Source organism: Mesoplodon mirus, assembly GCF_964341445.2.
Source record: "Mesoplodon mirus genome assembly, chromosome: 15".
Taxonomy (NCBI): domain Eukaryota; kingdom Metazoa; phylum Chordata; class Mammalia; order Artiodactyla; family Ziphiidae; genus Mesoplodon; species Mesoplodon mirus.
Genome location: NC_138991.1, coordinates 31,541,445 through 31,554,824, shown reverse-complemented (window position 1 = coordinate 31,554,824; position 13,380 = coordinate 31,541,445). Strand labels below are relative to the sequence as shown.

General features: G+C 45.2%; 1 protein-coding gene across 1 annotated transcript; it reads left to right on the top strand.

Annotated features, from left to right (window-relative positions):
• The first annotated feature begins 216 nt into the window (after nucleotides 1–216).
• On the top strand, nucleotides 217–8,250 carry TMEM230 (transmembrane protein 230). Its single transcript, XM_082645588.1, has 4 exons — nucleotides 217–335; nucleotides 2,515–2,635; nucleotides 4,197–4,319; nucleotides 7,161–8,250. Exons 2-4 carry the CDS (start codon nucleotides 2,537–2,539, stop codon nucleotides 7,299–7,301), a joined length of 363 nt encoding a protein of 120 aa, XP_082501714.1. The 5' UTR covers nucleotides 217–335; nucleotides 2,515–2,536; the 3' UTR covers nucleotides 7,302–8,250.
• The last annotated feature ends 5,130 nt before the right edge of the window (nucleotides 8,251–13,380 follow it).

Sequence of the window (13,380 nt, the reverse complement as noted above, 5' to 3'; positions counted from 1 at the left end):
GCGGCCCGGTTACCTAGGCACTCGCCCGCCGCGAGGTGATCGGCAGCCAGCCCAACGCACGGCGCCTCCCGAAACCCCACGGGGCGTGCTCCCTCTGCGGAGCCCTAGCACGCCGGGTACACGCCCGAAACCGGACGGAGAGTGGAACGAGGAGGTGTCGCTCCCGGTGACGCCACGTCCGGCGCGATGCCTTCCGACACGCTATTTCCGGCTCCCAGCTGGTCTGGGGCGGGTAGGCAGTTGGGGGGGGCGGGGGCGTACCGTGAGGTCTCCGGCTTGCGTGCTGCGAACCGTGAGCTAGCTGTCTGCGCGCGGGCTGCCTGGCCCGGGCTCCGGTAAGGCGTGTGTACGGCGGGGCGGGAGCGGAAGAGCTCGACTCAGGTTCGCGGCGCGGCCCAGACTGCGCTCCCTGCCGAAATCAATCCCCGAGTCCTCGGTGTGGAGCGTTCGCCCTCCCGGGGCACGGCTGGCCTTTTTCCAGAAACTGGATTTTATTTTCCTTCTAAAATCATGTTGGTCCTTATTTCTCGTTGGCTCGGTCTGGAGGCGGGCACGGAAATAGTGTGTAGAGGCGCGTAGTGCAAGGCACTGTGCTAAGTGCTTTGCTGATGCTTTCAAAATTCTTGCAACATTCAAGTGCTGAGGAAATTTTGGGGTTGCGGTGAGGCTGGTAAAAAAGTTGGGAACTTGGGCTGGTACCCGGAAAACATTGATTTACGTTTTTCCTTTCCCCTCTTTTAGAATTATTACCCTTTGCTACCAGTAAGCATTCGTCTCCCCTCTCCTTCACGCCCTGCGCTTTTTTATGTTTTGATGCGGTGTGTGACGTTAATGTCACACACACGTTAATGTCAGAGTATGTAAACTATTTTTTTCTTTTTTTGGCGGTACGCGGGCCTCTCACTGTTGTGGCCTCTCCCGTTGCGGAGCACAGGCTCCGGACGCGCAGGCTCAGCGGCCATGGCTCACGGGCCCAGCCGCTCCGCGGCATGTGGGATCTTCCCGGACCGGGGCACGAACCCGTGTCCCCTGCATCGGCAGGCGGACTCTCAACCACTGCGCCACCAGGGAAGCCCTAAACTATTTTTTTAAGACTAATACAAATCAGAGGCGATTAAATGCTCTCAAACCCCCCACTTATTGGTAGTTTGGACTTAAAGTTTTATAGAATTAAATTTAGATTATCGTGTAGTCGGGATCGCAACACCTAAAAACATAGTATTTGACGGAATTTGATCTAACCCTTTTAGAAAAGCATGTAAGTAAGCATACTCTTATTTTTTCAATACTTGATTTCTGCTCCAGTATATAATTACTAAAAAAGGGCATGAGCATTTAGCACCAATTCCTTTATAATGCTAGTTAGTTTAGGTTGACTGCGGGCCACTTAAAACAGTGCATTAATATTCAGTATTAAGTATATATAAAGCACTTAAAACAGTACCCGTCACTTAATACTAGGTAATTGTTAACTGCCATTATAATGATGATGATTATTTGCAAATGTCGTACCAGAGGAAGTCTGGTCTTTATGTTTTATGTTTTTTTTTTTTATGTTGCCCTTATTGAAATACTTAATCTTCTTTTTTTAAAGATATGTTTCACTTTTAGAAATCAAATAGCTTCATGATCAAAATAGATTTACTTGTTTCATTCACATAACTTTGTGATTTTATGGAGAAAAAGTACACAAATTACAAATGTTTTTCAATTTAAATGTCATTGTTTTTTAATCTTATCTACTGTGTTTAAACTAGTGACATAATAACCGTGATTTCATTACTGTAGTCGCTTTGACTATTTTGAACAAAAAACAGGTATTTATTCGGGGTTTTTTGTTTATTTGTTTGTTTTTAATGTAGCTGTAGGAGTAACCTGGAAAGTGCAATCATTGCTTTCAGTGCTTGGGGTGGAGCAGAGAGGCAGGCAAATCAGAGGACACTGGTACAACACTGGTAGCCAGTAGCTTATCCAAATTTACAACAAGAAGTTTTACAGATCCTTTGTGTTAAAAGGATGATATCTATCAGAGGGAAATAGGCAAAATGCTGATGTGAATGTATTCCATTTCCCACCCTTTTTCCTCTCTCCCTGACAAATAAGAGAATCACTTGAGTATATGCTCCTCTTGCTTTTTCTGGAAGCAGGGACGGGGGACAGGCAATACTATACTATAGCAGAATGGTTGAAATGTCAGATGGACTTGGATTTAAGTCACCACCCTTTCACCTACTCACCGTGTGACTTTGGAAAAATTAGGAGGCAGAGAAACATTGGTGGCAACATAAACATGAGGTCTGGTTCTTGGCAAATGTCTTGATTCTTATTCTACCAGGACAAACCAGAGTAGATGCATAATGAGAATGCTTTCACTTGTCAAAGGAATATCAGGTTCTAAGAGCAGTGGAGCCTAAATTGCCAGTTGCTAGTATGACATTGCAGCCCAGAGCTCCAATACGTATAACAAACACATTGTTGTAGCCTGCAGACAGTAATACTTTTCTTTGTTTTCAGACTGTAGCTGTGTCAGCGTGTTATGATGCCGTCTCGTACCAACCTGGCTACTGGAATCCCCAGTAGTAAAGTGAAATACTCAAGGCTCTCCAGTACAGATGATGGCTACATTGACCTTCAGGTAAATGCAGAAGGGACCTGATGAGATTGGCTGGCTCTGTTTCTGCTGAGTTAGCAGGGAAACCTTCCAGGTAGAGGTTTTGCTCACTGTCCCTAGATATTAGAGGGAGCAGCAGGAAAGAAACTCTGCTCTGAGATTTTCAGCCATAGCCTGCAGAAGGAAGGACCTTGGCAGAGCAGTTTCGAACCAATATAAATATTGTCTAAGAAATTTTAGTTGTAATGCCAGGGTTCAGTAGTTGCAAATTCTATTTAGTTTATCTGGAAATAATCAGATTGTCTTTTGTTAAGTAGAATTTTTAAAAGACTGTGTCATCAGTTTGTTTACACTTCAGTCAAACCCAGTTCATCTCCTTTAAAGGAGAAACTAACTGCTAAAGCCAGCAGGTTGTGGGAATCTTCCTTCTTTCCTGATGTCATGAGATCCAATTTATTAAAGGCATTCTTTGTGGCAAACAATAAGTAAAACAGAATGTTTATTAAGTTTGTGTCCTACCCTGATCATTGTTTATAAAATAGTTAATGGTGTAGCATCTCCTTTTGCCCACTTCCCTTTAGAATAGAATATTTTAGGTGGAACCAGGACTGAAGAGGAAGTGGCAGGAACCCATCCTTTTAAATATAAACAAATCAATTATTCTTTGTACTTTTTGGACCCACACTTGAAGAAGAGAGTTTTGGGGTTTGTTTTTTTTTTTTTTTGCAGTACGTGGGCCTCTCACTGTTGTAGCCTCTCCCGTTGCGGAGCACAGGCTCCAGACGCGCAGGCTCAGCGGCCATGGCTCACGGGTCCAGCCGCTCCACAGCATGTGGGATCTTCCTGGACGGGGGCACGAACCCGTGCCCCTGCATCGGCAGGCGGACTCTCAACCACTGCACCACCAGGGAAGCCCTTGGGGGGTTTTTTGTTTTGTTTTGTTTTGTTTTGTTTTTTAAGTGCGTCTGGAAAGCTTCCAGTCAGTTAGGTCAGACACAACCATGAGCCAAACCTTAGGAATTTGTCTCTGAATCTTAACCTTGAATTGAACTTGTTTATAAGGCAGGTTATTTGCCTTGTGGGACAGGCAACTAATGCTTTAGAAAAAGTTTTTTTTTGAAACCTTTGACTATATGCCAGCTTAACTTTGAATGCCAGAAATCACTTATTTTCTTTCTTATTTTCCAGAGCATGATGTACACTCTTAACCCCTGTAGATTAGTACAGCCTTCCATGTGCCAAGACATGTTTATTAAAAACATGTCTAATCAGTGAATGACCATGAAGTGTCTTTTGTTTTTGTAAGAAAATGATTTTTTTACGGTACAACGAATGGTCTGTGGAATGAGACTAAAACGAGAAAGAATAACATTCTGGGACTCCCTCCCTCAAGTTATTGTTAGAGCAATAACTAGAGCTTCATCTCCTGCCAGTCCTTTTCCTTTCTCTCCCAGAGCTGCATTGGGTAGTAAGTAGGACTTCAAGACACGCCAGGATTGGTTCCTCTTATCCTCTCTGCTTTAAAGTGTCTGAGCCCTGGTGTATTCATAATGCTCTTCCTTGTCTTTTTTTGTTTCTCTTTCAGTTTAAGAAAAGCCCTCCTAAGATTCCATATAAGGCCATTGCGCTTGCTACGGTGCTGTTTTTGATTGGCGCCTTCCTCATTATCATAGGCTCCCTCCTGCTGGCAGGCTATATCAGCAAAGGGGTAAGCTGAGGGGCTTGTGGGATTGCCATGGGATGTTTAAAATGTGAGCCAGGACTCACATTTTTATATTCAGTATATTCCAGCAGAAAGGAGAAAAGGGTTTCTTTTTTTAGATTTTGTTCTCAGATAACAAGAAATATTTCTTCCTTTGAGCTTCAGGAAACTTCTCCCACAGTTCCTATGAGGTGGGTGTGGCAGGTAGGCAAATTTTCCCTCTGAGATGTTGGGCAGTTTTCCCACCATCTTAGTTTGGAACAGCAAAACTGAGCCTAGCGTTGAGGATTTCTGACTGATAAAGGCTATAACTGGAGTAGAATGCTGTTATTATAACTTTGCAGTTATACTGCTGTACTTAGTGTTTGGGGAGAAGCAGTGAGGCTTCTGGGGCCACTGACCAAGCCAGGACTTTTGGCTCATGGATCAGATCTTTCTTAAATTGGATTTGGTTGGAGTTCCTATTGAGCTTCAGTATGATACCTTAGTAACCTAAAGTAGTTTTTGCTAAAGTAGTTTTTGGTGGTTCTTTCTTTTGGATTGTATACAGATGCTTATACACAGTGTCTAAATTGTTCTAAAGTAATACTGACGATAGTTCACATCTGTTCTTCAGCACACACCAGGCCAGGGGATGATGGTCACATTGGTCTGCAGAAGGAACAAAGCCAAGAGCTAAAACTGGGGGCATTATCCTTGGAACTGGGAATATTAAACACTGTCACAATAAAATGGCTACGTTTGCCTTTTGAGACCTGTATCCAGTTTGCCTCGGGTCCTAAACTATTATGTGGCCACCAGAGGCATACTTGGTGCCATCTAAATTTGAACATCTAACTTCAGGACTGTGCCTTCAGTTAACTTTCATTGCAGCATGCATTGTTAATCCCAGGGGTATAGTCAAAATTCTATTAATGATGTGAAAATTGAGAGTGGAGGTGAGATCCACATGCAACAAATATCACTTCACCTTCTGTGGTTTATAAAAGACTACTTTATAAATAAGGATAAAGGTGTTAATAAGAAAATCACCTAATAGATTGTTTTGGTTTCTAGTTTGGGTTTTTTTTTCACTATTATTGCAGACATTTCAAACAAAACAGAAGTAGATGGAATAATATGAACCTCCACCATGTATCCACAACTAGGCATCAACAATTATGAATGTTTTGTTTCATCTATCCCCAAGTTTTTTTCCTGTGTAATAAATCAAATACCAGATTTACATTTGCTGGTAAATCTGTAAGTGTGCATCTCTAACAGTTTTTACATTAATCTAGGGGTGTTGTCTTGATACCGTTTACTTGTTTTTCTATTCCTCATATTTCTTGCATACTGTTAGATTTAGGGACTTGCTTAGATTTAGTTCTACTTTAGCCTAGCTTTAGAAAGAATATTTCATAGGGGTGCTGTGTATTTGCTATTGCACATGGGTTCTCAAACTTCAGCATCTGTCAGAATCACTTGGCAGTCTTGTTAACACACAGGTTCCTTGACCCTGCTCCCAGAGATTCCATTTTTTTTTTTTTTTTTTTTTTGCGGTACACGGGCCTCTCACTGTTGTGGCCTCTCCCGTTGCGGAGCACAGGCTCCGGACGCGCAGGCTCAGCGGCCATGGCTCATGGGCCCAGCCGCTCCGCGGCATGTGGGATCTTCCCAGACCGGGGCACGAACCCGTGTCCCCTGCATCGGCAGGTGGACTCTCAACCACTGCGCCACCAGGGAAACCCGAGATTCCAGTTTTGTAGGTCTAGGGTGAGGCGTGAGAATTTGTATTTCTAACAAGGGATGCTGGTGTTCCATGGACCACATTTTGAGAACCATTGCTATAGCATTACATTAGGAGGCACAAAATGGTTGTCCTAATTTTTAGTTGATATTAAGATTGATTACTGGGTTCAAGTGTCTTCAGCCTAATTCATTTATTATAAAATGAATTACCCTTTTCACTAATGAATCCAGTTCTATCATTTTCCACGTTTATCAGTGAAAATTCTTCTGGAACTTTCTCAAAACCATTATTTGGTTACCCTGAAATACAATGTGTATAGTGAAGGTAGGCAAAATGTTTGATTATTTCTCTTTATCAAATTTTTATAAAAATACACCTAGCAACCTCAAAAGGTAACCAAAGAATTGTTAGTATCACTGTAAGGTCATCATCTTTTTACATATTTGTGCTTCAGTCAACTGTAGTCTATATTCTTTTTAACATATAAATTGTCCCATATTTGGTCAGTAGGAGCCTCTTCAGGTTACTCCTGTCTCCTTTTTTTTTTTTTTTTTTTTAATATTTCTTTCTTTATTTGGTTGTGCTGGGTCTTAGTTGTGGCAGGTGGGCTCCTTAGTTGTGGCAGTTCGTTGCATCATGCATGTGGGATCTAGTTCCCTGAGCAGGGATCAAACCCAGGCCCCCTGCATTGGGAGCGTGGAGTGTTAACCACTCTGCCACCAGGGAAGTCCCCTACTCCTGTCTTTTAAAGCTGACCCAGGTTAGCCTTTGATAGCTTTCTTGTTTTCTGGCTCAGCAAGTTATCCCAGGCCCATCTGTACATTCCCTGCCCCCTCAACAGCCATTTCTCTAAGGAGCTCTGGTTTCTTTATGGGAAGTAGATATCTATGGTTGAACATGGATAATTTCTTTATAATTTTTAGTACTTTGTAGTTTTTATGAAATTGATAAGGAGGCAAAGAGATGTAAATCTTTTGCCTTGGTAGTGTATTACCAAAAGAAAGTGCTCTGAAAAGTATATGATAACTGATCCATGGATTGGACCCATGGCTTTATTTTATTTTAAAATTTATAACTTGCATGGTACTGATGTGTTTGCATCCTTCTGCCACCAGGGGGCAGACCGGGCCGTTCCCGTCCTGATCATTGGCATCCTGGTGTTCCTGCCAGGATTTTACCACCTGCGCATCGCCTACTATGCATCCAAAGGCTACCGGGGATACTCCTACGATGACATTCCAGACTTTGATGACTAGCACACCTCAGCCCTGAAGAAAAGAGTCACAGATGGGACTGAGCCCAGCTTTAAGACATTGAGCAGATACTATGGCTAAGGGCTAAGGAGTTCTGCGATTTGCAGATGTTTAACAAAACAGTGGCCAGATTTTATGGATCCATCCTAAAGATGTTACCTGAGCTTACAACTATCCATGTCATCAGGACAGTCTCTATTTTTCATCTCCTGGCCCTGGCAAAAGCTCCTGACAAGTTTTTCCACATGAATATGTATCATAAAAAGTAGCAGTGTTAATTGTATGGGAAAGTGGGAGGTTATTCTGTAGTGGAATGTGTTGCTGCCACCACCCTTTTTAGAGTTGAGCATTTTTTAAAACAGTCCTCATTGTCAATATGTTCTTGTGGCAAATGGAAGAACGCAGTATGTCAGATTTCTTATTACTAAGTAATTTATTTTGAAAATATGTAAGTGTCTTATCCCCATACTCTAACTTTGTGTTCTAGTGGAAAACCGTGGCAAAATCAAATATCAGTGTGGTGCATCTATAATATTTTTTACTTGCTTTCTTATTAACAGCAACTAGGAATTTTTTAAACCTCAGAGCAAATATTCAAACTGTAAACACATTTTCTGTTCACCAGTCCTTGGCCAGCTCTGATCTGGTTCACTGACAGGTTGGCCAGCATATAATTTGGATCATTCTGTCCTTTGTAAATCTAGATGTTCTGTATATCATACCTTTAAGGACGAGACTTTTGGCTGTTTCCTAAGGAAAAAATGTAGATAAGTGGTTATTATTTATAGTTTTTAACCCTGTTGTTAGCACCTCGTATTATGATATCATTCTGCTGAAGACTGTAAGAACTGGCCTGGATCTCTAGAGGACAAGACTGCCTTAGTTTGATTCTGTTTCCTAGCTTGCAAAAAGTGGCTTGTATTCAAAAGAAATTAAAATGTCAAAATCTAAATCCTAGACTTAAAAAATAACTTTAAACCTATTTTAGAAAACATTTTAGTGATTATATGATATCTTTGATCCCAATACCTAGGTCTACCTTCATTTTTAGATAACTGGCATTGTGCATTAGACTGTTTTCCAGTCATTCTTTTTTTTTTTTTTTTTTTTTTTTTACGGTATGCGGGCCTCTCACTGTTGTGGCCTCTCCCGTTGCGGAGCACAGGCTCCGGATGCGCAGGCCCAGCGGCCATGGCTCACGGGCCCAGCCGCTCCGCGGCATATGGGATCCTCCCAGACCGGGGCACGAACCCGTATCCCCTGCATCGGCAGGCGGACTCTCAACCACTGCGCCACCAGGGAGGCCCTCCAGTCATTCTTTTACTCTGAAGTTATGAACTTGGATGATTAGAAGCCTGCAAGTGCCATTAGCTGAGATTTGGAGGGCCGTGGGTAGAGCAAGGTGATTGGGGAAGATGACTTCAACTTTGGATGTATTAAATTTAGATGTCTACTTGACATCCAAGTGGAGATGTTGAGTAGGCAATTGCAATGTGCAGTTTGGAGTTCAGGAAGGGAGTCTATGCTACAGTTAGAAATTTGGGAGTCCGTGCTGGGGCAATATCTAAGGGCCATGGGACTGGATGAGATTACCCATGGAGTGAGTACAAATGGGAAAAAAAGCTAGGCTAGGACTCAGGAAGTGAGAGACAAAGAGAAGGTGATCGGAAGCAGCCTTCAAGGATAGGTGCATTTGGTAATGGGAGGGTTGGCTGGGGAGTCCGGTAGTCTAATTAAAGTTCTTGGGCCTTGACAGTGAAGATGTGAGGAAATATATAAAGCTTTATCCTGGGCAGTGTTTGCAAAGCAAAGCTAAGACCAGAAGGTTTTGGCCAAACTAAATTATTTGGTCCTTTTTTTTTTTTTTTTTTTTTTTAATTGTGGTACGCGGGCCTCTCACTGTTGTGGCCTCTCCCATTGCGGAGCACAGGCTCCGGATGCGCAGGCTCAGCGGCCATGGCTCATGGGCCCAGCCGCTCCGCGGCATATGGGATCTTCCCGGACCGGGGCACGAACTCGTGTCCCCTGCATCGGCAGGCGGACTCTCCCTGGCGGACTTCCCTGGTGGCTCTCCCTGCGCCACCAGGGAAGCCCCTATTTGGTCCTTTATAAGGGTAATGATGCTGCTAGTAAGGGGGAAAAAAAATCAAAATGGAACGGTGGGGGGAGTAAACAGTCCATTCCCAAGGTTGTCTAATTAAGTTTCTTGTATACCCTTCTAGAAATGTTCTAAGCACATATCTATCCTTTTTTCATAAAAACGAAAACTCGGACTCCCATTGTATAGCTCCATAATTGTTTCCCACTTACTCTATTTTGTGTATCTTGCCATATCCACAGAGATGAGCCACATCCTTTTTGTGTGTGTGTGTGTGGCTGCATCATGTGGCTTGTGGGATCTTAGTTCCCCGACCAGGGATTGAACCCGGGCCCCCTGCCTTGGGAATGCAGAGTCTTACCCACTGGACCACCAGGGATGTCCCTCTATTTCATTTTAATACTTGGAAAAACCCTGAGTTGGGTAAGATTCTTAGGTAATAAGTTGATATTTGGGACTCACATTTAAGCAAAGCCTGAATTTCCCTTACCAAGTATGAAAGCCAAATGCCTTTAGGGGCTGGACAAGTAAAGGAATGGAGGGCAGAGGGATGGGTAGGATTAACGGGAACCAAGGTCAATTGTCAAATGTATATTTTATCCAAAAGCAGCCTCCCTGCTCCCTCTAAAGCGTTGGCCAAACCATGTGCCCCAGCTTTATAAAGATTTTCTATTTATTTATTTATTTATTGGCTGCACTGGGTCTTCGTTGCTGTGCGCGGGCCTTCTTTAGTTATGTCGAGCAGGGGCTACTCTTCATTGCAGTGCATGGGCTTCTCATTGCAGCGGCCTCTCTTCATTGCAGAGCACGGGCTCTAGGCACACGGGCTTCAGTAGTTGTGGCACAGGGGCTCAGCAGTTGTGGCTCGCTGGCTCTAGAGCACAGACTCAGTAGTTGTGGCGTACGGATTCAGTTGCTCTGCAGCATGTGGGATCTTCCTGGACCAAGGCTCAAACCCGTGTCCCCTGCATTGATTCTTAACCACTGCGCCACCAGGGAAGTCCAATATAAGGATTTTCTTATTTGCAACAATAATTATGTCTCTCATTAGTCATTTCCAAAGCTAAATCCTCCCCAGTTGCATCAGGTATTCTACATATGATGGCAGTTTCAAACTCATTTCTTCTGGATAAGCTTCGCCCGGTCAGTGTGCCAGAAGCATATTGATTTCTTCCTTTCTGCCCAGAATTTTAGGTGCTGAGGGTACAATAGGAAAGGATAAGACTTGGTCGGTGAGGAGAAGAGGTTGCAAACTAGTGGCCACAGATGTTGGCCAGAATTGTTTTTAAAATGGTAAAGTTCACCTGATCTTGATTTGGGGCTTTTCCTGGAAAATCAATGATTTTTCTTGCTGAGAGGCAACCAACTGGAGCAAAGAAGTAGTGAAGCAGCTTTGATCAGAGTTCTCTAGTTCACTGCAGGCCCCACCACTGCTTGATTACTTTTGTACCAAACCTTCTAGTTTTCTTCATTAAGGGCAAAGAATGTGTCTTACAGTCCCACAAAGTCTAGCACAGTGCTTGTGGGGATTTAGGTTTATTGAATGAAGAATCAAAGTCAAGAGTGTGTTTGTGTCCCAGGACACAGTGTTCCTTTGAGGTACAGACAGACGGGCTGGTGCCATTTGATTCAGACTTTCCTAAATGACCCTCTGTCAGCTGCCTGGGAGGGCAGCTACTCTGTAGACAGATTTGGTGCTGCCTGGTGAGACAACTCTCTTCGTGGCACCCTCTGCTCAGGCCATTGAGCCCAGTTCACAACCACCTGCAAGTCCCCTCCTCCAGGGTCATGCAGTGTCCCTGCTGGCTGGCACAGAGGAGCGTCCATTACTGGTGCAGTGAGGGAAGCTGGTAAAGGGACAAGAACAGCCTTGATTTTCTGCTCAGCTTCAAAGGGCCATAAGCCAAATCAACAAACCTTATTTGCCTTGCTTTGTCATCTAATTTCCCATCCCGAGGCTCCTGGCCTCACATGTGTGGTCAGTTATGGCTTAGTGCCAGGGTGGGAAGGGCATAGACTGAGTCTTATTTGCCACAAGGTATTGCACAAATTACTTCTGGAGCCTCAGTTACCTTGTAATGGGATAAACCAGTTCCTACCCCGTAGGGTAATTGTGAGGAGTAAATAAAACAACGTGGGGGGCTTCCCTGGTGGCGCAGTGGTTGAGAGTCCGCCTGCAGATGCAGGGGACGTGGGCTCGTGCCCCGGACCGGGAAGATCCCACATGCCGTGGAGCGGCTGGGCCCGTGAGCCATGGCCGCTGAGCCTGCGCGTCCGGAGGCTGTGCTCCCGCAACGGGAGAGGCCACAACAGTAAGAGGCCCGTGTACCACACACACACACAAAAAACCCCACAACGTGGGAAGGTGCTTCACACAGAGCCTAGCACTCAGTAAGTGGAAGCTGCTGTTTGAGAGTGAAGAAGTTCACTCCTCTGGCTTCAGGGAGTAGTGCCTGGGGTGAAGCTGAGGAGGAGAGGAGGGAGCCCATCTGTTATCCCTGATGCCAACCTGAAGAACCTGCTGTTCCATGGTGGAGCGACCCCGGAGTCAGGGGCCAGAGCCAGCACAGCAGTCAGCCCCGCCAAGGCAGGGCTCCCTTCCCTGACAGCTGCCTGTGGCAGGGGGAGAGGAGGTCTCCAGACCCTGCCCTTCTCCAGCATGCAGCTGCTCCAGTCGTTCTCTGGTTGAACAAGAGAGGAAGGGGAGGACCAAAGCATCCCACTGTAGCCAACACGTGGGCCACCGGAGGCCCTGCAGGGAAGGCTGTGCAGATGAGATGACGTAGCTGGAGTATGGTCAGACCACCTCTCCCTGGAGCTCGTTCTTCCCTCCCCTTTCTCCCACGGACCCTGTTTGCACCTCTTCTCTTCCTGCACTTCCCCTTCTCAGTCTTGCCCCTTGCTATTCAAAGTGTGGTCTGCGGACCAGCAGCATCAACAACATCCTGCAGCTCGTTGGGTAGGCAGAATCTTGGGCCTGCCCCAGACTGCTAAACCAGAACCTGCATTCCAAGAAGACCACTGGGGGACCATTGCCTGTCAGTGTCTGAGAAGCACTGATCTGGGGTATCCCGTGCCTCAGTCCATTCCCTCCCTTTAGGACTGGACCTCCTCTGGTAGCACCAATGGCTAGGAGTAGGGGCACCCAGAAAGTTAGGCCCTCCTCCTCCATCCACCATTATTCTCCAGCTAAAACAGTAACCCCCAGTGTCTTGGGGAAGCTTCATAGACATGGCACAGAAACAATGCAGGAAAGCTTTGTGAAGATCCATTTTTGTGAGCAGTGAGAAATCAGAAGAGAAGTCCCACAGATGGGGAAGGTCTGTGGCAGGAGTGGAAGCACGCTTTGGTGCTCTGAAGGCCAGGGGAAGGGACAAAGTGTACTTTATGACCCAATGAGAGACAGGATGTTTTGTCTCGGTTTCTGAGGGAGGCAGACCTGGTGGCTCAGGAATTTACCCTGAACACTGAGGTGCTGGCTTTCCTCCCTGTCTCCATGGGTCTCTAATGCCTCCAGTATTTCATTCCTCTCACTAACTTGGGAAGAGCCAACTAGAAAATGCTCCAGTCTGGGAGATAAAGGTTCTTGGCCAAGGTGCTAATCCTTTGAAAGGGTTTTCTCTCGGATTGATGGCCGCCGAGTTTGCTCTGAGATCACCACCCACAGGACCACTATCCCCTACAACTGAAAAGATGGCAGCAGCAGAATCACCAACACAGCCTCGGAGGGTTTGTGGCCTGGCAGAGTTGAGAAGATGACGCGTCGCAGGTGGGAGGAATGACCTTGCGGAGCTGGGGCAAGTCAGATCTCTGTGGACATAGCTCCCAGCTCCTGGCCCTGGACTGTGATCTGAACATTTTAACTTAAGAGGTTACTGACAGGAGACTTGCTGAGAGCTCTAAGTTTCTGCATCTTGGGGATGTCAGAAATTGCCAAGTATTTTCCCCATTTAATGGAGTCTGAAACCACAGTGAGACCAAAGG

What these genes read in the sequence shown, in the direction of transcription:
- TMEM230 (XM_082645588.1), top strand. Translation starts at nt 2,537, where the DNA reads ATGATGCCGTCTCGTACCAACCTGGCTACTGGAATCCCCAGTAGTAAA. An exon ending in ATGGCTACATTGACCTTCAG is followed by an intron (nt 2,636 to 4,196) that starts GTAAATGCAGAA and finishes TTTCTCTTTCAG; the next exon opens with TTTAAGAAAAGCCCTCCTAA. An exon ending in CAGGCTATATCAGCAAAGGG is followed by an intron (nt 4,320 to 7,160) that starts GTAAGCTGAGGG and finishes TTCTGCCACCAG; the next exon opens with GGGGCAGACCGGGCCGTTCC.